This window comes from Parasteatoda tepidariorum, chromosome 3, assembly GCF_982258835.1.
Source record: "Parasteatoda tepidariorum strain Cologne lab strain chromosome 3, Ptep-v5.0, whole genome shotgun sequence".
NCBI lineage: Eukaryota > Metazoa > Arthropoda > Arachnida > Araneae > Theridiidae > Parasteatoda > Parasteatoda tepidariorum.
The window spans coordinates 96977340-97001161 of record NC_141757.1 but is presented as its reverse complement, the minus strand read 5'-3'; the positions used below and the strand labels follow the sequence as shown (position 1 = coordinate 97001161).

Below are 23822 nucleotides of genomic sequence, written 5' to 3'. Positions count from 1 at the left end.
AAAACCACATTGTTTACAATAATTAAAAATCATAATGTAATTCTACAGGCAGAAGAACAAAGTGTTTCAATTTCATGACATTGTTATCGTCAAATTACTAAATTTCAAAATCTAAAAAAGCACTGAATGATTGGCTAAAGTTTATGTGCAATATTAAAATATGTCCTTTTTAAACATATAAATGTATTTTTAACTCCTTTAATGGTACAAGTACAAGTATTAATATTAAACAATACTTGTACTATACTAAATATTACTTGAACTTCACTGACAAAAAAAATCCTAATACATTCTAGGGATGTAACGAATGGTGATTTGGCTAAAATTTGATAGGATAATAAATATTCGGCCCCAAAAAAAACCCCAGCCGGATGGCGACCAGTCGACGGCCAAATAGTAGCACGTTTTGCTTTAAAACTCCTTCCGTTTTCTCTAAAAAATTTGTTTTCCATAATAAAAATATTCAGAAATAATAATTTCTAGGTAATTTTGTGATTTGTATAGTAATTATCAAGTCGCAAAAGTCTGCATACACCTGATTGGCGGACGGGAAAAAATTTGCATACGAAGTTATTTTGGAAGATTGTCTTAGTTTGAGGTTACATGTTTCGTTATCTATTCTAATCTTCATTTCCCGAGATTTTTTGACATTGTAACTTCAACAAGGAAACATCTTTAGATAGTAAGAATGAAATGTGAAAAGAAATCTTATGCAGAAAATGCAAAAATTGTAAAAAAAAGTCGGACAGCTGTTCAAACAATCTACAGAAATTATGTTATGCTTGGAAATGTGCTCAACAAATATCGATGTGGTTGACCAAAGAAGCTCAATGATCGTGACGCAAGATCCATAGTAAGAAAAGTGAAGAAAAATCCGAAAATTAGTGAATCAAATTGCAACAGCTAGTGGAAGGAAAGTGCATCCAGAAACTGTTCCTAGAATTCTTCGATCAGCCGACTACAATGGTAGAGTTTCTAGACGAAAGCCGTTCATTTCATCTACTAGCAAACAAAAGAGACTTGATTTTGCTTCTGCACATATTGACCAAGATTTCAATTTTTGGAAAACAGTTGTTTTTACAGACGAGAGTAAGTTCAACATGTTCGGGAGTGATGACCGCAGTAAAATCTAGAGGGGAAAAAAAAAACACAGAAATGAATCCCGAGAATTTGACTCCTACTGTGAAACACGGTGGAGGCAGTGTTATAGTTTGGGGAGCAAGGGCGGCAGCTGGAGTTGGCAATTTAGTGTTTATCGATGGCATAATGAATTGATTTGAATACCTGAAGATTTTGCAAGACAATCTACTTCCATCGGTTCGAAAATTGGGACTTGGGAACAACTTTGTCTTCCAACAAGACGACCCAAAACATACAGCTAAGATTGTTAAGGAATGGCTACTCTATAAAACGCCTAAACAGCTCCATTCGCCGCCACAGTCCCCAGACCTTAGTCCCATCGAGCACCTTTGGGAGGAAGTTCATAGGAGAGTTCGGGAGCAATCGGTAACAAGCAAGGAAACCCTAAAGAAGGCAATAGAGCTTGCATGGTCTCAAATTACACCTGAGACTACAAAAAATCTGGTTATGTCAATGCCAAACCGATTTCAGGCAGTTGTTACTTCAAAGGGAGGTCCTACAAAGTATTAATGTTACATTTTTTGGCATTTAATTCTGAAAGTTTGTATTGTTCTGTCTCTGTATGTAGACTTTTGTGACTATATAATTTAATATGTTGTTAATTTTTGTTATATTTTAACGAATTTGTTCATAATTTTTTTTTTGTTAGATATGAGTTATTATCCAAGATGTTAACGAAAATAAAGTTGTATATTCAAAAGTATGAGTAAAGTGCTAGATCTGCGAATATTAGCGGGTGTATGTAGACTTTTGTGACTGACTGTACATATAAAAGTGTAAATTGTTTTATATAAAAATAAGTTTAGTCATTATTGAAAAATAATCAAAACTTAGCTATGTTATTGGTAGCTGGTATGAGGTAAAGGAAAACAAAATATAATAAAAATATTTAAGATAAATTAAAAACTGAGTAACCATCATTAAAAAAAAACTAAAGTGGTAAAGTTGAAAAAAAAAAAGAAAAAGCTAAATATAAAAAAATATTTTCTTAAAACAAAACTTTAATGCTAAAAATAAAAAATAATCCGCAAAATGTTGTAAGAGATATAATCTATAAAAATACAATGCTATCCTAAAAACGTCCATAAAAAGATTATATACAAAAGCAAAACAGAAAAAATAAAAATCAGTCCTGATTTTTGAAAGAAAATTTTGAAAAAGCTGAAGAACCCAGTTTTTCAATTACCGTATTTTCTAAAATTGAGAAGAATAAAGTCTAATAGACACCTTCTTAATTGCCACATCATAATAAGAAACTTTATAAAAATAAATATTTTAAAAAAAGAAAGAGCTAGATAGAAACCAAAACAAAAATCGTTCTTAATTTTTGAACAAAAAAAAAATTAACATTAGAAAGCTCAATTTAACTTTTTCATACTGCCATATTTTTTGATAAAACATGACCATAAAAATAACTTTCCCAGAGTTTATACTCAAAAAGTAGAAATCCCCCCCCCCCAACATTTTTGGTGCGTAAGAACCATTAGAAATGCTCTTTGAAAAATGCTGCCATAATAAAAACGCTGATAAAAAAAAGCAAAGGAGAAACAAATTTTTTTAAACCCAAATCTGAAATGTAACTTTAACGTTGAAAACCACAACTTTCACGATAACCTGTTATCTGTCTTTCCATACAAGAAAAAAGTGGCAAAGTCTATAAGAAACGCTCTGTCACAATTCTATGCTATAATTAGAGCAGAAAAACAGCAAAAACAAAACAAACTCAAATAAGTTCTCAATTCTTGAAAAAAAAATGACAAAATAGACCCGCTTAAATATAATTAAAAAAAAAAAACAGCAGTACATAACTTGTGGTTCAGTATAAAGTAATTCAGTTTCAATTTCTCTAAGCTTTGCTTTTCTACATATCTTTCAGAACATAAACTAACGAGTTTTAGAATTTAACAAATATGTGTAAAAACTATTTCTAATAATGTCTTGTAAAAACAGGATTTTAAATTATTCTTTATTAAATCTATTCAAATTCCATAAAAAAAATTAAAAAAACCTTCGCTGAAAAATATTTTTCTAATAAATATTTTGTCGAATATTTGACCGAATATCTCGCCAACCGAATATTCAGCATAAGGACTGAGTACCGAATAGTGGTTGAATAATTGTTACATCCCTAATTCATTCATTAAGTTTCTTAATTTTATTTAAAGAATAGTAAATATAAATAAATATTTAAAATTAATTTAATGTACTCATGATATAGTGACATCATGTTAAAACTTACATTTTCGTTTGGACTACAGTGGTATTACAGCAAACGTCAACTGTGCTAAACGTAACAAAAATCAGTGATGACTTAAGTATAATGATTTTAAAAAATCATATCAGAAAATCTGTATACGGGAAATTTATTTTTAACTAAAATTTCCTAAATTATTAATCAATGAACTATAAATTAAATATAAGTTTATTGTGTCCTTTATAATTCTAAAATAAATACATAGAAAAAAATATTTCTCTCGTCAAAGTTTTTTTACTTACTTTAGAAGCAGTTAAGAGCATCATACTGTTCTTTTTTAATACAGCCCTGGCTGCAGCAAGATCATCTCTTAATCTTGGATCTTTCAGTTCCTAGTAAAGTAATTCCACCTCTTAGTTTTTTAAATATTTTATTAAATGCCTATAAAAAAAGAAACTCTTAAAATAAAAGATTGAATATATAAATGGCTTTACTCACAGCTTGTCGTTTAGCTGCTTGTTGAATAAGTTCAGCAGTGTTTTTACCAAAGTCTTGAAATGACTTCATAAGCTCAGGTTGACTCGATGCATTTTTTACCTTGTCTAAATCATCTTCAACCTGAAAATTGAAAGAGAAACACTATGTCATATATAATTGTATAAAGATCACTATATGTATATTCCTAATTTATATATGTATATTCCAATACGTATATTTCTAATTTTTACTAGAGAGGTACTGGGTTGAAAAACTTTGCTAGGCCCAGGTACCAGGTGAAAATGTAATCTTTTACTTAGCTGGCTCCAGGTTCTAGGTCAAATATGGATTAATTACTAGGCTAGATATAACATTTATGCAAAACAATACAAAGATCGTATGATTATCTTTTGAACAAATATTTTACAAGATATATTTCTAATGACATTTATTGTGCACCCATAAATAAAAACATGTGCTTTTAGTTATGGATTTTTTAAACTAAATTTTAAAAAGATGTTCTAAAAGGAATTTGAGACTACAATTCAAATGTAGAATGATTAAAGTTAAACTTTGCCATGAAGTGGAGATGACTAATAATAGATAATTTTTTATTTGATTTAATTAAATTTTAATTACCATTTATAAATATAGCTTCTGTTAAACTTAGGATGTTTTAAAAATATTTTAATAAAATGACAGTATATTGATTGAAAAATATTTTAAATATCATCCGATCAACCCTTAGTACAATCTCCTACCCTTGGTACAATACTCTACCCTAAGTACAATACTCGGCAATAAATTTTACCTTATTATAAATTTTGAACAGAAGATTCATACAGTGGTTACAGTCATCCTTAATGCTATGATTCCATCTTGTATTTTAGTAATTTTGAATCTCCATAAGTAACCAATCAATCATAAATCAAGCAACAAACAAGAGGCGAATATGCTTTTTCAGTGAAACTAAAACCTATTTGCCTTACTCGGAGGAAAAAAACACGAAGACCTCCCATGTTTACCCCAACAATAAGAGAACTTTAAACAGACTGGTTGTATATTGAAATTATTGAACCAATGGGTAAGAAAATTACTTTCAAATAAAAAAATATAGCTTAAATTTACCAATGGCAAATTTTATTCATACATGCTTAGCTTCAATATGTTAAATAACTTATACTGAAAATGTTTTTAAAAAAAATTTCTATGATTTTTTTTGATTAATTCTGTAAAAATAAAAAGGCTTTTGGTTTTAAAATAAAAATTACTTTCAAAAGATTTATTAACCAATTTTTGTTAAAAGAATTCTGTTTTCAAATTACTTTTATTTACTAGGAAATTAATCTCTAACAATGTTTTAATTAATAATAGCTTTAAAATAATTAATGTGTTATTTGTACAAAAACATCTATGTTCTGTTTGTAATTATTATCTAGTTTATATTACAAAATGCTACGCCTACAAAAGAAATAAAAACATTGCATTTATTCATTTACTGAAAACAAATTTTGTATGAGAGTACTGCATAGTATATATTATATTCTTAACAGTAATTTTTGAATTTTAATTACTATGCTTTGATAAACTTTACATAAATATCAAGGTAATTCCTAATTTCGCATTTTATATATTTTACTATCATATCAATTTAATTAAAATGGTTTTCATCATTAGATTTGTGAATTTGTAGATCTTTCTCCTAAGTGAACAAATTTCTCTGTCCTAAAGAAGTCCACTTTAATAAAGTTTTCCAAAATAAATATTTTTAGTTGTAAAATATATCATGTCTAAACCAGTTATTTTTAGCATGATTGTTAAACTGATGGAAGGCATGAATATACAACACTATAATTATTTACATGAATAATTCTGATGTTACTATAAAAATCTGTATGTACTTTTATTTGTGTGTGTATTTATATTTAAAATAAATAACCATCATAATTTAAAACTATAATATACAATCTCAACAAATTTAAAAGTTAAAAAATCCCCTACCTCTTTTTACACCAATAGACAAAAGCCTCAAGGTTTTCAATGTTATTAAAGTTCATATAAAAAATATGATTAAATTTAGGTTCTGGTTATAAATTCTGAACCACCTATCCTCAGGCTTAGTCAACCCAAATAATATTTGATAGCAACTTTTAAAAAAAAAATGATTTTCAATAGGTATTCATTTTATTTTATTTTTAAAATGATTTTTGCATTTTAGAAAAGTTTTTTTAAGCATATATTCAATTTTTTGGTAAAAATTTTATTTTTTGATTGAACTATAAAACCAATTCATATATTATTTTCAAGATTACATAATGGTTTGTAGAGCATAAATATTTTTTCCTTCAAATGTAATGTCCCTTCTTCACAATGTAATTATTTTTGGGTAATTTAAATAATTTCGTTAACTTTATTTATGTTGTATAATTGCCCATAAAATTTTAGTTATACTAGTTAACTATGTAACATAACTTTCAAATATTATGACTGTTAAATGCTGAATAGAGTTTCTAAGATTCTCATTATTCAACTAAATCAAATACTGTGTTAATGAACAAAAATTTCCTATTCAGTTTACATGACAAATTTCCTCAACATAAATTAAAAACAAATAACTCTAAAAAAATATAAAAAAATTTCTAATTCAAACTTACAGATCTCAAAGATTTTAAAAGTCTATGAACATCCACCATGTCAGCTAATATCAATAAACGTGTAACTGCACAAAGGAGATTTCTGGCAGCTCTCACCATGGTACCTCGTTTTACAGAAGAACAAGGATCTTCAGCAAACTCTCTCGAAGCTTTGCTCATTATTTCGCCAGTTTTTTTCACTTCATCTACAGCTAGCAACATTTCTGGTTGAATATCAGGATTTTCATGAGCAATTTCTTCACCTTTAGTTATAAAATTCTCAGTAGCTTTTTCTACAGCTGCAACAAGTATATGAGCTCTCTTAGACCGTCCTTTCTTTTTCTTCGACGGGCCTTTTGTATTTACAAGAGTAGTAACCTTTAAAACAAAAACATTTAAACTAGAAAATTAAACTCAAAGCTCTAAAAAGATTTAAAATCTGAAAGATATTCAAGATCTAAAAACTAATTGAAGACACAGTTAGCAGAAATCACAAGGCAAAGATTGACAAGTTTTAACAATTTTAACCATAGACAAAACCATCATGTAAAAAAAATCTAAAATAAATTTAAAAAAATTGCATTATTGTAATGGTATAAATATAATTCTTATTTTAGAAGACCCATTGCAAATGGTATTGAAGGCCAAATATTAATTTACTACGTATCTTATACAATTTAAAAAAGCTTGAAAAGAAAATGTTTAGGAGGGAAAAACACTTGCTGAATAAATATACTTTAAATTAAAATTACCATACGATAACAAAAAATTTGCTTACGCCTCTATAAAAAGGAAATTTCTTTATAGAAGGCATTTCGATAATAGAAAAGAACTTTAAACATATCCAATTACTTATGACATCATCCAAAATAAACTATTAAAAGTGCACTTCTTCAAAATGTTTTGCTTATTTTAATATTCTAAAATTTGTGCCTTGAAAAACAACAGTGCTTTTGAAACATCATTAGATCTGCTTTTATTTATTTATTTAAAATAATCAAGTTGTATAACTAATAGCCAAATTCTATACTTAATAAATGTAAAAATAAATTAAGGTTTTTTATTTATATACGAATTTTTTCCTTAAGGAAAACAAAACCAACTAACGATTTATTCGTTTAAAAGTGATACTGACTATCTAACAAATTATGAAACAAACAAGTATTAAATGAATTTTAAGAAAAATTTTAAAAAATACTATAAGTACTATTGTTAAATTATTAAAATGAGTCAAAACATTTATAATAAAAATATAAATTTTAATAAATTAAATTATAAATAATAATATAAATTTCTTCGAAGTACTAGCAATTAATACCCCTTAACAAGAAAATAAAATGTTTATAAAATTGATTCTATATTATCTAATAATGGACAAAAAAGTTCTAAACAAATAAGTAATTGCCTAAAAATATTATAAATGAATTAATTGAAATAAAAATTTAGTTATTTAATGGAAATGTATCTAGTTATTTTCTGAATCACATTAAATGGTTAAATTCAAGACTTTTGAAAATGTTAAAGATACATCAGAAAATTTGACTTCTGATGTTAAAATATGAAGCGGAACATAATCCAAAACGTAATACAATATTAAGTATAACTGGATTCTAAAAACTTATTTAATACTAATAATTCGCTTACTGCTCAAATAGTATATAATTTTATTGGACTATAAACCTTTTTAGTACATTATTTCTCCTTTGATATTAATTTATAAGATTGCTATTTTTTTTCTTTGCAACTAAAATCATAAAAAAAAAAAAACATTCTTAATTGCTTAAGTTACCTATTATTTACTAATCACCTTATTTTGAAACATAGAACCATATATAAAGAAAAAAGCACTTTATGCAGTATAAATTATGAATTTTATTACAAAATCATAATTTGCAACAAATGATTGGATGAAGTAAAAGAATTATATATCAAAACAGTTACAAGGTTACTTAAAGAAAATATAAGAAGAATAAGAAATAAGAGTCATAGGAACAATTAAAAAAAAAAGTTAATGATTTTTAATATACAACACATATATACATACTAGTTTTATACTTAATTTTGATACTACTATACCTTTATTGGATTCAAAAGCTGCATGTAATGAAAAAATGAATATTTTGTAATATAACATACAATGCTAAATAAACAATTAAATATATAATTTAATATTGTATTTATGAACTATAATTGAATCATACATTTGTAATTTAATAATTATAATTGATTCACTGAATTTGACATGTAAATATATCATTTATAACAGCTTACTAATAGAATAAAACTTAAAAGAACTAGGATTTTAATTTCGTAATTTAAAAAACATGCTAGAGTATATTCTCTAAAATTCAATCTAAATTAAAATTAGGAAGATGCAGTAACACAATTAAAAAAATAAGTTCAATGAATAAAAATATGAACAATAGCACAAGTTCATAATTTAATTTTGCAAATTATCTACTCACTTTGTTTAGTTATTATATGCTACAAGTATTGGTACATTTCTGTAGGACAAGAACAAGTAAATAATTCAACTTTTTGTTTTCTTTTGAAAATTACAGTAACCTCCTAAAATAAAAATTTAAAAAAATGCTGCATTTACTTGTGTCTTGCTAACAGAAAGGTAGAAAAATATCATTTAATTCAATTATTACCTTACAATTGATGATGAAATCTCGCTAACTTATAGGATGTGACCAATTCTTGACATCTTATTTATATGTAACCAACATTAATATTGTTACCTTACTCATATGTTCTACCATTCTTATAAACATGCAAGACATTTATATTAAACAGTTTGATATTTCCACCATCTTCTAATGTCAACGTATTTATATTAATAATCTACAGGATTGAGATCGGAAATATTATAAAAAGTTCACAAACATACCTGTATAACTAATGGTTCAAGAGTTTTTTCTACAGTTCTCGTCCGAATTTCTAAATTTTTTGGATCCCATTTCAAGTTGACAGAACCTAAATTAATATCTGTAGTCATCTTTCAAGGTGTGAAAACTAAATCGTCACAAACTGAAAATAAAATAAACAGAAACTCATGTAATGAGAGTTCAAGAGAAGAAAAAGAACAAACAAATTCCCCACCTAAGTTGTTAGGCACAAACAAACAAGTCATTGTTATGAATCACACGCCCAAAAGCATTCATCCCGAGGAATGACCCTTACATTTTTTCTTTCCTTCTCAAATAAAAAAAAACAACAACTATGAATTGATATAACAAAATGAACAAGAATAGAAATAAAATGGATTATTTTTAATAAAAAGACAAAAATGTTACAGCTTTAAGACATTTTCATTATAAATACACAAATTAGATTTATCATTCATGTATTAAACCCTCATATAAAGTGTTTGTTAAAAAATACAAAGTTAAACCTACTTTTAGCTAATAATAGATGTAATTAATCAGTTAAAATTGTAAAAATGTTTTTCTTCATCGGAATTTTGACACTAGCTCCGTCTCGTCAATCGTCATACCATAAACATGGCGTCACCGGAAGTTTAGAATCCATACAGCTGATCTAATTACGATTTAGTTTAATTAATAAATTAATTAAAAGTGACATCTTTTTACATATATAAACTAAAATAAAGTGGGAGGAAGTATAAAAGTGCTTTAATGCATTCTTTTTAATTGATCTTAATACATGAAAAAGAAATTCATGTCAACCAATCATCTTAAAGATCTTGAGCGGCCGGTAGAAAATCTCTTGAATTGACGAATTATTGAGCTTTTCTTTTCTTATTTCATGCAAGCTATAAGCTGATAACATTTTCTTAATAAAAAAGACAGAAATTTTGTTTCAGCAACGACCCAACAAGCAATTACAAATTTTAACTATCTTTTGTAAGTTGAACAGTAATTGCTTATACTATTAACTAGGTAAGAAATCTCCAACAATTAGCAGTTCAAATAAATTTAATTACTTCTTTAGTTATATCTTTTATAATTTATTGAAAAAACTTAAATTCTATGCTGATGATTAAAAATTTCTATCTTAAACACTTAACCATATAATTTCTCTCTTGTCACAGCTATCCTATTCCTATTTTTTAATAATCATTAGTCTTAATTGTAAAGAATGGATTTTTGTAGTTTCTTTCAAAGAATGATAAGTAACGACTGGATATCAGCGAAGTGATTGTTGCACATATACAGCCATTTTTTTTTTTATTTTGAAAACTTTTTCTGTACTATTATCTTAATAGTTTTATTTAATGTTATTGAACCAGTTCATTAAGCTTCTTGTAAATTGGAAAAATTTGTAAATTTCAGTGTATGAATCTACTTCAATTTCTCTACTTTATTTCTTAAATAGGAAAAAATTCATTTAGTAAGAAATTTACAATTAACTAAATTTTCTTGTTCCAAGTCCTAGTAACTCTGTCAATTCCTATTTATTGTTATTAACATATCAAAACTGTCCAAAGTATTTAGGCATAGCTCGATACGGGGATATTTCCATGTTAGTAGGGATTTTAACTTGCAGGAAATTTTTTTTTGTAGAGGTTTGCTTGGGATGGCCTTGATTTATACCCTTTGATTAAGTCACATTTTGTTACATATTTTTATTTAGATAGCTTACAGACAGCAAACGGGCTACTGCCGGAAATTTTGACAAGAGAATGATGTGCTATATTATGTAGAGGAATTTTTTGCTGACTTTATTAATTAGTTATGCGTAAGTAAATTGTGTATAATTGAGTCTACTAAGTAACAAAACTTGATCTCTGATCTTGTTTCTACACTTTAGTCCTGTACCATTCTTTATTTTGGCTTTCATTTATAAAATTTGCCAGTAAAGATCATAGTCAATAAGTATTTATTGTTTATTTAATCCAGGCTTGTATTGTTTTTTTTTACTGATTCATTCGTAAAATTTATAATAAAGCTAACAAATAGTAAATATTTATAATTAAAAACTTTGTAGTTACAATAACTATCATGATTAATCTGGTTAGAAAATTTTAAAATAACTGTTCTGTATATCTAAAATTCTACAACATAGCGTGTATTATATTAAAGTGAACTTGTGTTACAAAATTAAATTATTTTTTAACTAGTTCTCTTTTCATAGGGGCAGAATGGGTGAACGTTACAATATCTTCTCTCAGCTAGAGCACTTGCAGTCCAAGTACATAGGCACTGGACATGCAGATACTTCAAAGTTTGAATGGATTGTAAACCAACACAGAGACAGCCTTGCATCCTTCATGGCTCATCATGATATGCTGAATTTCTTTGCCATTGCTGAGAATGAATCCAAAGCGCGCATACGTTTCAGTTTAATTGAGAAAATGTTAACTCCTACTGGTCCACCTCCTGAAAGAGCAGAAGACTGAATATTCATGTATTTCATTCTGTCATTTGTAAATAGTTGAAGAAGGCATTAAATTTAATATCATTAAAATGTGTAATGTTTAATTATATTTTTTGGTCATCTGTGTAATATGAAACAGTGCCCTTAACGTTTTTAGATGGGCTGCCTGTAGTGCATGCGTTTAAAACACTATTTTCTTTTTTCAGTAAAAGGTTTTTTTTAACCACATAATTTAATGAAAAGTTCACTTCAAATTTAGAAAAAAAGGTTGATGACAAAACTGAAGTGTATGCATTGTTTATTGGAGATACTGTAGTAGTTAATGAAGTTTGTGTATCTATACAAGATAGTTTTCGTTTTCTCATACATGTAAAGTGAAACATTATCTTTCCCTTTTTTTAACATAGACACACTATCTACCAATAAGTAATAGGAACACCTGTAATAAACACAATTTATTCATATCCAATAGTTGATAGTCCATACATGAGGCAATTAAGCATCATAACCTTCTGAGGCTCGCTTCCCACAATTGATAGGATGATGAACAGGGATATTTTCTTACACTCAGCTTGGAGAAGACTTTCAAGGTCTTTCGCCAATGATGGATGGTTAATGCACTCATTAATTTTGTGATCCAGCTCATCCCAGAGATTTTCTATTTGATTCAGGTCTGAATTCTAGAGAGTCCAGTCCATAAAGTTAACCTGATTGTCATCATACCACTCCATGATGGACCTCTCTACAAGACAAGTGGCTGATCCAACCTGTAAAATTGCAACAGCTTAGGATAAGCTGTAAAATAGCATGTTGTTGCATTGTAATAGCAGTCTGCATTGAGCTTACAATGAATTGGGATACAGTCCCCATCCATGCTGTGAGAAACATCCCCACACCATCATTCCATCTTTGCCTAACTTTACTGTAACAGGGTGGCCACCCATCTGGAAAAATCAGGGAATTTTAAAGAAAAGCTGGAAATTTTTTCTGGGATATTTTTTTAATTTCACTAATTTAAAATATTTACTAATTTTCTTAATTTAAATTATTTCATCTATTATACCCACACTTTTTAGATGGAAATATATCTCCAAAAAGTAAAAATGTCATCAACTTACTTAGCTATACTTTGCTTGCATCAATATTTGCTCCGTTATAACCCTGTTAAACTAGAATGTCACATCAAATTCTCTCATGGTTTCTATACAAAAATGTAGAAACCTTTGATCTCTATGGAACTGTAATTTAAGAAAGGCAAAGATTGTGCTACATGTGGTTAGGATATTTGCTTCTGTTTTAAAATTCTGTCTGTGGGGTGAACCCATTTATAGCTCAAGTTTGTTCTGATGCTTTGGTGGTAGGTTTTTTCTATTTTGATAGAATGAGTCAAAATGTTTTTGTATTTTTAACTTAATTAAATTCTCCAAAAATTAGTTTGTTATAATTTAATAATAATAGATTTTATAGTGCTCTCTTTTTCTGAAAGCTTTTGTGTTCCCATTCAAAGAAATCTGTAAATTATTTTTTGTCAGCAAACTAACTAATCTCACATTTCTTTACAATCACTGAACAGCAATGTTTATTGACAAATTGTTGCATTAATGCTAATTTTTTCTATTTCATTTTAACCTTTTAAAACATATTTTAATTTAAAAAGGTTTTTTTAGAACTAACTATATACTATTATTTAATTTTACTGTTCTGTTGGTAAATATTTGAATTTTAATTCAAATTGTATAATTATCACTATATCCAAAGTTCGTAAATGTAGCTTGCATTCCAGGGATGATATTTCCAAAACTATGCCTCCCTTTACCCTAAAAAGCTGACAAAGAGTAGGGAATATATAGGAAACATATTAAATGATGTATAAATAAACATAAAATATATTGTATTTTTAATTCATATGTGTTCAGTCGGAAGAAGAAAAATGTAACTTAGTGTTTTAGTTATGTGCTGTTCAAGATTCTAGTGGTTAAAACAATTAACTATGCTAAACTAAAAAAACTGTGTGTTTAGATTGGAATTCTTCAAATGTTTTAATTTCAAATAAGAAAAAAAATCGAAAAATATAAAATTTAAAGAATTTTATCTATTATTTTTCTATAGAGTATAGAACAAAAAATTGACAATTTTACATTTGTGACATTTATTTCTGTAAACTGAATCTCTTAAAATAATAATGCTCATTCAAAACAACATTATTTAAAACTTTGACTTGAGATATTGGTTTAAAGAAAATATGATCAATGAATTTTATAAAAAGTACTGGTAAGAAAAAATACAATATAATGCAGTATACAGTACAGCTTTATATTGAAATGTAATTACAGTGACTCAGAAATGTGTTGGTACACTTATGACTTTCAATGAAAAAAGACTAACCATTAATTAAAATGAATATTTCAGAACAGATATTTAATTACAAAATATGTATTCCAATCTTAACAAAACTGTGAAATATTTTAAAAACAAAGGAAATGTTTATTTTTAAGAAATCAATCATCAAATATGTGACAAAAACTATATTCCGTAAAAGTCATTGTACACTTTCAAAAAAAAAAAAACAAAAAAGCACTTGTTTATTAGTAAATGATCTAATTTTTCATTGAATTAACATTTAGTAGAGTTTTCTTCTCATATACAATAGCTTTTATAAGTTTTTAAATGCATGTAACTAGTTTTTTTGTCATAGAAAATTCGTGCAGAATATTTTTTAAAAATTTTTACAGAAGCTTTTACAACACTCAATTGCGAATTTATGAATTTTCCGCAAATTTTATAATTTTAATCTCTGATATGTAGTTCTTCTTTTAAGCATTTTATCACATATTGCACAGTGTAATTTAACAATAAGCTAATTTAACATATTTATTACTGATTTACCTCTTATGATGAAAAATAATCAAATTTGGTCTATTGTTTTATTACGACCACAAGCTGTTTTTAAGTGATAAAATAAAATATTACGGAATTAGCAAGCAAAACTTAAAATATAATTCTGCTATCATAAGTTTTCTACTAATACTAAATTGCAAATAAATGATTAAATAAAAATTTAAATCAATTGACGATAATGTTGATTCTGAAATACAGAAAACCTTTAACTGTACAATGACTTTCGTTGTGTGAAAGTTTTGTTACTGTTTGATTATTGATATCTTAAAAACTAACTTTTGCTTCATTTTTAAAATATTCCATGCAGTTTTGCTAAGAATCGGTTATACATCTTATTATCAAATACCCATCGTGAAATATTCATTTTAATTAATGAATTTTTAATAAAAGCTAAAAGTGAACAAATACTTTTGGGAACCACTGTAATTATAAAAGTTTATTGATACATAATTATCTTAAACGGTTTTCCTTTGCTAAATGAAAAGATATTGAACACTACTTATCCGAGGTTTTATTGGTCACTCTGTTTTTACCATTTTATAGGTACACTTTGAGCGAATACTACTTAAAGTAACACATTAAAAATATTTTATTCCATAAAAACAATATGTATGACAAGCTAAACATATTATTTTCTCCACATATTTTAAATTCTTTTAATTAATGTTGCTACAAAACATAAAAAAATAAAATAATTTTTTTCTTTAAGATGATGTTAAAAAAAATGACATATTTAATAATATAGACACTTTTCTTGTACACATCCTACACTTTATAAGTAGTTAACACTTTATAAGTTACCACCCTGTGTAAGTTCAATGCATTTTGGGAAAAGGCGTTCTCCAGGCATAAACAAAAACCAGACATTTCCATCTGATTGAGGGAGATTGAATCTTGGTTCATTGCTCTAGAGAACTGATCTATGGTGCAATTTTGACATATCCAACACCACTTCAACTGAGCAGTGCTGCTGGATTTTGTAATCAAAGGTTTATGCTTATAAACAGTGGCACAATCTTGGACACTAAACAAATGTTCTTTCTTATGGGTGGTATAAACAATAGTCCCGAATGCTTGCTAGAACTCCTGGGTTTGATGTAGTTTTCCCAAATTTCTTCATCGAGCACATGTTTGTGTCTATGTGTTAGTTTCATGGGTCAGCCAAGTCGAAGATCCAAAGATCACCACTCACCTTCCACCGCTTAATCACAAAACCACTGTCGATTTTGCTATGTTTGACTCACTAGCTATGTCCCTTCAGGATAAGCCATTTCTCTGATATCCTACAATTATTGACCTTTCTCAAAGTCGGACACCTCTGAATTTCGTTGTATCTAATGCCAATGCTGTTTTCTGTGATATTTAAGTACAAAAGGTGTGACATAGATGGAGCCGCTGATATATTTATTTACACGTGTCTCCAAATACTTGTCGGTAGATGATAAGGTTTGTCTTGTATGAATTTCTTAATATAATTTTTAATAATATGTTTAAATTTTTTTTTTTTTACGTTTTTGGGTCAACCTTGTACATACTGTCAAATAAGAAAAAGCTAAAAAAATATTGCAATTGCACTAAAGGTATAATTAGTATTTCTCTCTCTTATAATTTTTTGTTCCCAAGTTTGTAATATTGTTCATAATTACTTAAAGATTTATTATAATTCCAGGATGATGATGAGGAAGAAGAAGTAGAACCTGTTATACAAGAAGAAACCTTAGTCCGTGGAAGACGAACTAACTGCTATTTTGGATTCAAAATTAAGAGTAATTATTTTCATTGACTTTTTTTAAGAAAATGAATAAGTTCTTATATTATAGTTTTAAAAGTTTGCTTTTTTCCCTATCTATATTGCGTTAAGTTCAGAGTAAAGAAAAATCATAGTTATTTGCATATCTAGTGAATTGTTTAAGTGTCTTGGTTATATTAATTTTCTTCTAACTTCATCTTTTACCATTTTTAATAAATGTTTTTTTGTTTTGTAAATTGGTTACCATTTTTTGACCAATTGTGTTTTTGGGAAGTACTCTGAGTGAACATGGGAAAAGGAGAAAAAAATATGCGCAATATCACAAATATATTGTCCATTTTGGATTTACACTGAACAATCGGCAGAAGAAAAAAGGAAACATCATCAAAAAGAATTAGCGGAACAATTGAACAGAGAAGCTCAAGCTAGGCTGGCTGAACAAACTGGTGAAAAGAAGAAAAGTAATGTTTTTTTATTATTTTTCTCCGTCGGTAAAATGTGAGCAAACTTAGCTATGTGTTACCCAAATCTGTTAAATTAATAATCCTACTGCTTTAGAACAAAAAAATATAGATTGTTTGAAATTAAATTTTCGCCAATGTTTTTACTTATCTAGCATTCAATTTAACTACATTTTAAAATGAAAAGTTCTGTTAATTGCTAAATTATTCGGTTAATTTAGTTTTGATTCCATATTTCTCACAAATACTTAAAGTATAGACTTAATACTATTTCAGTGCAGGATTGTTTGAAATGAAGTAGATCTATTTTGTGATGTGAAAGTTATAAATGAAAATTTAACTTTATTGTTTAGTTGAAACAAATTGTTCAAGTTCATTGTCTAACAGTGTGCAAAGTTTAAAGAATTAAATTGTTTTAAACATTATTTTTCATATCATATACACTCAATCATATCATATACACTTTTTCATATCATATACACTTAAGTGCAAATTTTACAATTTTTTTTTATCATAAAATATTCTTCAATAAACATACAAAAATACTTTGCACTCTTTGCTTTCCAGCCAGACAGTTGGACAAAAAAAAAAAAAAAAAAATAAGTAAAATTAACCTGTTTCACGTATAACTTAATTTTATATAAAAAATGATTATTCTTAAGTATACACTAAACTTTATACAGTTATATATATATATTTATAACACAAGCTATATAATATAACACATAATTTATATAACTAACTACAAAACAAAAACCAAAGAAAACAGACTGTGTCAGTATATCTTCATAAATACTTTGTTAGGACAAAGGATAAAATGTTTAAGTAAGCAAGGTTTCGATATATGAACAGATTTCTTTAAGGACAATGACTTTGGAGACATACCTAAATCCCATGAAAATGTTCAACAAATTTACAAATCTGGCATTAAAAATACCATGACTCAAAAAATCAGATAATGAACATCTGTTAAACATATTTGAATGAAAAGGAAAGTGAAGTTGTTACAAAGGAAGCTGTTTTAAAAATCATTTTAAGTGCCACCACAACAAGTGTTCACACAATTCTTGATGATTTACTTTTCAGCTTAGCCAGTATAAACTTTATATGCTTCATACTTTAGTTTTTTTCTAATGCAAGACATTTTATTTGAGTTCGAGAAGATTCATAAGTTCGAGTTTTTCTTCAATAAAATCATTTAAGGTGTTGCATTTTGATGCGAAGCCAAAGTCTATCAAGTAGGCTTGTCTGTGGTTATTCCTATGCAACAGAATATTATTTTCTCTGATGTCACCATGTAATACCCCCCTTTTGTGGACTTTGTCTAATGCCGCTATGACGGCGGTTTTTTGCTCTTCAGATAGATGGACCACTTTATTCATAGACTCTGCTTCCAGATATTCCATTACTATTACACGTTTCCATCCATCAAGTAAACCTGACATATAAATAATAGGTAGCACATCACCTTGTAATGGTATAAGGATGTCATAGATCATTTCTTCATTGTATAATTCATTGTCCAGCTCATGGTTCAAGTTTTCAACTGATTTTTCTTCTACAAATTTTACAGCATATAATTTTTTGTTTTCATCAAATAGTTCTAAGACTGTGCCTGTTCTTCCATTACCTATGACGTTTCCTAGTGTTACGAAGTGGCCTGTATAAGTAGATTTACTTGGTTTTTTTCCTGTGCCTTTAATATCATCCTTCTTCCTCCTTTTCTCACCACGTTTCCTGATTACTCCCTTTTTACAATCTGAGAAAAAAAATTTTGAGGGCGTTAATGTGTGGTGTTCTCTTAGAAGAGGTTCTTGGACACTTGAAATTGCAAACTGAATGAATTCAGCTATTCTTCGTAGAACAGTTTTGTCATTAAATTTCAATACTGGAGAAACTCTTAATTCGCTGGATTTATTTTCTTGATCACGATGTAGTATTACCAAGTAAGTATGGCAATAAGAGGACAGCATACCAAATGCTACCGTAACATTCATGTTAAACAAAAAATGTTTTAACTGTCTTAAAGAGCACCTAAAATTGAAGAGGCCTAAAGATTCACTTTTGCCTCCTACCTTCTGCCGTCTTGGGCATTTTAAAAACTCCTCTGGTAAAATACCATTAGGAAGAGGGGTATTTTCAGCTAAAATTTTTACCCTATCTATTTCTGACATCACATCAAAATTAGTGATATCTGCTGTACAGAATGTATTACAGGGTTTTATTTCTATGCACATGATGGGGACATTTTTAATATCACTTATTATAAGGTCAGGTGTAAACAAATAGGATGGGGGTTGGGGTACATTTCTGAACACTTGGAATGATCTGAAGTAACTTTGTAATGGTGTTAATATGTTCGCCCTGAAGGCATCCGCCACTGCACTTTCGTTGAACAAATCCGGCTTTTCCCACGTTGGGGATGGAAAAAATGCAACATTTTCATTATCAGGAACATTCGCCTGGAAATTTTCAAAAGTGGAATGAATTGTCAGCTTTACTGGGTTCCCTTGATATCTTACTTGACCACTTCCGCTAGATGATTGGTTCATGCATATTCTTCCTATTGGCAGGGATTGGCATAAAAGAGTGTCTATTTTATGTTCTTTACATGCGGTAACCCCAAAATTTACCGCATATGGTTCAGTTCGCCACATTCTGCCCTGAAAAAAATAAGTGAATCTTAAATAACAGGAGACCATTCCATTAACAATTTTAAGTACAAGGTTATAATATACCACAAGAATAAGAGTTCTCACTTGTATGAAAGCGACTGGGCACAGTCAGATTACTTCTTTCTGATAAACTCTTATTACATATACTACAAGAATAAGGTTTCTCCCCAGTATGAGTACAATTGTGTTTAGTTAGATTACGCCTATATGAAAAACTCTTATTACACATACAAGAATAAATGTTCTCACCAGTACGAGAACGACTGTGCACAGTCAGATTACTTTTCCTTGAAAAACTCTTATGACATTTACTACAAGAATAAGGTTTCTCACCAGTATTAATTTGTTTATATGCATTCTGACTACTTTTATGAGTAAAACTCTAATTACATATAATAACAGGGTTCCCTCTCTTTCAACAAAGCAAACATTAAACACTTTTAAAAACTTTTTTTTAATGAAAAAAATTAAGTATTTTTTTGAAAAATTAAGGACTTTAAAGATAGTATGATTGTTTATCATCTGATATACATATGACACTAGCAACAGTGCAAATTATTTAACTTCCTAAAAGAATCAATAAATAAAAAATTACTAAAAAACAATTTTATTATAATGTAAGCACTAATAAAATTGTATTGATTAACAATTTAAGCACTTTTTTTGAAAAATTAAGGACTTTAAAAATAGTATGATTGTTTATCATCGAATATGCATGCGCCACAAGTGACAGTATAAATTATTTACCTTTCTTAAAAAGAAAATCAACAAATAAAAAAATAATAAACAAATTTTTTAATGTAAGTACTGATATAATTGTATTAATTAACAGGGCTCAAAGTAGGACCAGACAATTTTTGCAAACCCGGGTAGAATTTTTTAAAAATATTTTCAGATTGTTAAGGGTTAACGACATCTATAAAACTAATCCATCCTCCATTTTACCACGTTTATATAAACTTGCCTTCGTGTATGTCTGTCCGGGAGGAATTTTGTAATCGATTTTAAACTAATTTCCCGACTAGCTACAAACTTCAAATTTGGCACATAATTCAGAATTGGATGACAATGCATGAAAATGAAGAGAAAAAAGACATACAAAGTAAAATAAAATTGAAATTTTAAAAAAAAATTATTTTCGAGATTGTCTTTTGTCATTATTTTAAATTAGTATTACATGTCAGGTGAAAAGATTTTTATTGTTGGAGTATTTTTATTGGCTGAAAAATCACGTGGTAGGATCCAGTTCTTCCTCATTCATTTCCAGATTGTTTTGGTTGTCATCAGCATAAAACTAATGAAAGTCGTAAAGGTATTGTTTTTCAATAAAGATTTTTGTATCCCTAATTTAAAATGAAAGTTCTATTATTTTAGTAGTGGTCTTGTAGTAGTCTTGACTACTCTTGACTAAGAAAAATAATCTAAATAAAAATATATATTTCTAAAAACCACGTTTTTTGTAGTGAAGAATAATAATTGAAAAGTAATAACTTTTAAAAACTATAAAATAAAAATTAAAAAAATTATAATTTAAAATAAAAAATAATATTTTTAAAAACCACGTTTTTGTAGTGGAAAATAATAATTTAAAAAAAATTGAAAAACGAAAAAGGTGGGGCGCATGAAATACATAACAGTATATATACACATACATGTACACATTTTCTTACTAATACACATGCACAGCCACATATACATCCACATACATATGCATATACACAAACATATTCCACATCCACATACAATTACACTCCAACAATCACTCCACATACAATCCACTCTTCTCTAAAGCATATAAACTTAAATTTAACAATTTGCACAACAAAATTAAGCTATCTAAAAATTTACATATTGCAATTTAAAACTTTACGTTTTGGGGACATAACAGAAAAACGTAACACCACAGCATTATTCAAACCTTTGAATACTGCATTGCAGACACGTGTAACATTTAAGCAATGAATGCAGGGAAAAACTAAAGGCACACACACTGTAGCGATATATATGGGGTATTAGATAAACAGTCAAAGCAAAACAATTAATTAAAACAGAAAATATATTAAAAATTTATTAGTTGTAATTACAAACAAAAGTTTAATGAAAATGATAAATTACTTACTTCACTGCATTATTAACTCACAGTTTCGCGTTCTCCAGTTTCAACGGAAAATAACAAATAATAATGGTTGTAAAGCTTTGCAGATTCCCGCCACAGCACAGCGTCACAAGACAGTACATGGCATGTTGCGCGCGCACAATTTTATTCTGACGTCATTGCTTAGAATTACGTATTCCCGAGAAAGAGGGAAAAAGTTGCATATTCCCCGTCTTAAGGATTGGGAACATTACGGTTTGGAATCGTGCTCCCCGGAGTCTATTCCACCGTCCGATAGTAAAACAAAATCCAAACCTCGCAACTCCCGAAGAGAGCGGTGAAGGGAATCCCAGCCCTCGAACAAACGTTCGGACCCTCCCCCTAGGAAGTGACGTTTTGTATCGATAGTTATAAGAAAGTGACCAATGGCTTTTGTTTATCCTTTAATCGTTCTCCCTTCGCTTGGGGGTCGTGACCTCTATCCTAGAGTTTACAGTGTTCTTTCAGAAAGAGAATCTATTCTTCTTTCATTTTGACAATTACATACATAGTCTAAAATAAATATCTACATATTTTAATCTTTGATCTTTCTTCAAGAATTTAATATGCAGTATTCGTTTTAAACTTGTTTGCATTATTGTATTTAATATTAGAGAATCGATTCACTTATAACTATATTTACTAACAGTTTGCCAAAAAAAAAAGGAAATATTCTTAAAATAAAAAGTAATACATCAAATAATATAAATCAAAAACGTCTTTTTTTATTACCTTTTTTCAAAATCATACTTTGAATGTTGTTCTAAATAAATGTAATTGAGTCATTCAGAAATTTTATCACTAGATTATGAAACTTCAGAAATTATATGTATATTATCGAGAGCTTTTAGATTTAAAGAACTAATGATTAATAAAGGCTACTTAATTTCACAAAATTTTGCAATTTTCTAATTTTACTTATTTTATTATTTATAAAATTTTTGTTATATTTATACTTTATTACCTTCTAGAAATTATATATCGTGATGCATCGTCAGTTTTGCGTCGCGATATAGCGATGTATCGCGATATAGAATTTTTGAATTTCATTTACTTATAAGGCACAGAAAGTCAGATTTCTATCAAAACTTCATACTCAGATTGATTTAAATCAATTTGTAAATTTGAAGATATATATGTTTTACTAAAGAAAGATATTAAATAAATTAACTACAATGTACAAATCTTACTTAAAAAATTTATTGAAATGTTTGTTTAGAAATTCATAATACGCTTAAAACAAAGTGCTAAAAACTTTTTTTAAAGCGTTTTTTACAAATTAATATTTTCTTGTACTATTATGCATAAATAATTACATAATTATTAAGTTCGATCGTAATGTTCAATTTCTAAATGAAACGTTAAAAATTATTTGTATTTTTAAAACAAAGTGCTAAATAAATTTTAGAAAAAAAAAACGCTTTTAAAACACTATTTTTTATTATTATCATTTCAGTCATTATAGTTCATTTACGTCACACTAGAGTTGCCCAATGGGCTATTGGCGACGGTCTGGGAAACATCTCTGAGGATGATCCGAAGACATGACATCACAATTTTGATCCTCTGCAGATGGGATGGCACCCCCGCTTCGGTAGCTCGACGACCTACACGCGAAATCGAGCACTTTACGGTAGAACAGTTTAACGAGGACCAATTCCGTACACCCTCTGTCCCTACGCAGACTGATCCAAGTGGTCACTCACCCGCACACTGACCGCAGCCAGTGATGCTTGACTTCGGTGATCTGCAGGGAACCGTGTCTTAACGATCAGTCCACTGCGGGACTTTATCATTTCAGATGAATAATAAAATTAAATTAAATAATGACCGAATTATGAACGAAAAACAAAGTAAGATTTAATTTCCTAAAAATAAAAAAATTGTGATATTCGATAATATATTTAGCTAATTAACAAATAATATGAAAAGAATATTTTTAAAAAAAAATTATTATACTCTCTAATAAAACAAAGTGCTAAATGATTTAAAAAAATGAATAAAATACGCAAACCTTTCAAATTTTTTTGTATAAACAAAGTTGATTTACTTATTATGTCCAAATCCAAATGACAAAAATAAATTTTGTTTTAACTTTATTTCTAAAAATAAAAACA

The 23822-nt window shown here is 28.1% G+C and overlaps 3 protein-coding genes across 10 annotated transcripts in view; 1 reads left to right on the top strand and 2 right to left on the bottom strand.

Moving 5' to 3' along the window:
* Positions 1-10186, bottom strand: part of alpha-Cat (catenin alpha) — a 29870-nt gene extending 19684 nt beyond the window's left edge. For 2 of the 5 annotated variants that reach the window (XM_043055770.3, XM_043055772.2), the window contains exons 1-6: positions 9846-9987; positions 9338-9477; positions 8521-8538; positions 6466-6822; positions 3833-3952; positions 3637-3726 (exon numbers count right to left, since the gene is read on the bottom strand). In XM_043055770.3, coding sequence (XP_042911704.1) covers positions 3637-3726; positions 3833-3952; positions 6466-6822; positions 8521-8538; positions 9338-9445 — 693 coding nt within the window. In that variant the 5' untranslated portion in view covers positions 9446-9477; positions 9846-9987. Of the gene's footprint in view, positions 1-3636; positions 3727-3832; positions 3953-6465; positions 6823-8520; positions 8539-9337; positions 9478-9549; positions 9670-9845 lie in introns of those variants that run through there. The other 3 variants (XM_043055773.2, XM_043055775.3, XM_043055771.3) reach the window with 2 other exon arrangements.
* Positions 10187-10194: 8 nt separating this feature from the next.
* On the top strand, positions 10195-11877 carry Sf3b5 (splicing factor 3b subunit 5). Of its 3 annotated transcripts, XM_087159822.1 has the most exons (3): positions 10294-10349; positions 11044-11148; positions 11545-11877. In XM_087159822.1, exon 3 carries the CDS (start codon positions 11552-11554, stop codon positions 11807-11809), a length of 258 nt encoding a protein of 85 aa, XP_087015948.1. In that variant the 5' UTR covers positions 10294-10349; positions 11044-11148; positions 11545-11551; the 3' UTR covers positions 11810-11877. The 3 variants fall into 3 exon arrangements, with proteins under 3 accessions (XP_087015947.1, XP_042911710.1, XP_087015948.1); XM_087159821.1 differs by lacking the exon at positions 11044-11148 and having other exon boundaries at positions 10195-10349; XM_043055776.3 differs by lacking the exon at positions 11044-11148 and having other exon boundaries at positions 10223-10313.
* A 5325-nt stretch (positions 11878-17202) lies between these two features.
* Positions 17203-21830, bottom strand: LOC107439707 (uncharacterized). 2 transcript variants are annotated; one of them, XM_087159820.1, is made up of 2 exons: positions 21691-21830; positions 17203-19559 (listed from the first exon to the last, which is right to left on the bottom strand). In XM_087159820.1, exon 2 carries the CDS (start codon positions 19551-19553, stop codon positions 18042-18044), a length of 1512 nt encoding a protein of 503 aa, XP_087015946.1. In that variant the 5' UTR covers positions 19554-19559; positions 21691-21830; the 3' UTR covers positions 17203-18041. The 2 variants fall into 2 exon arrangements, with proteins under 2 accessions (XP_087015946.1, XP_087015945.1); XM_087159819.1 differs by lacking the exon at positions 21691-21830 and adding an exon at positions 21442-21584.
* Positions 21831-23822: the final 1992 nt, after the last annotated feature.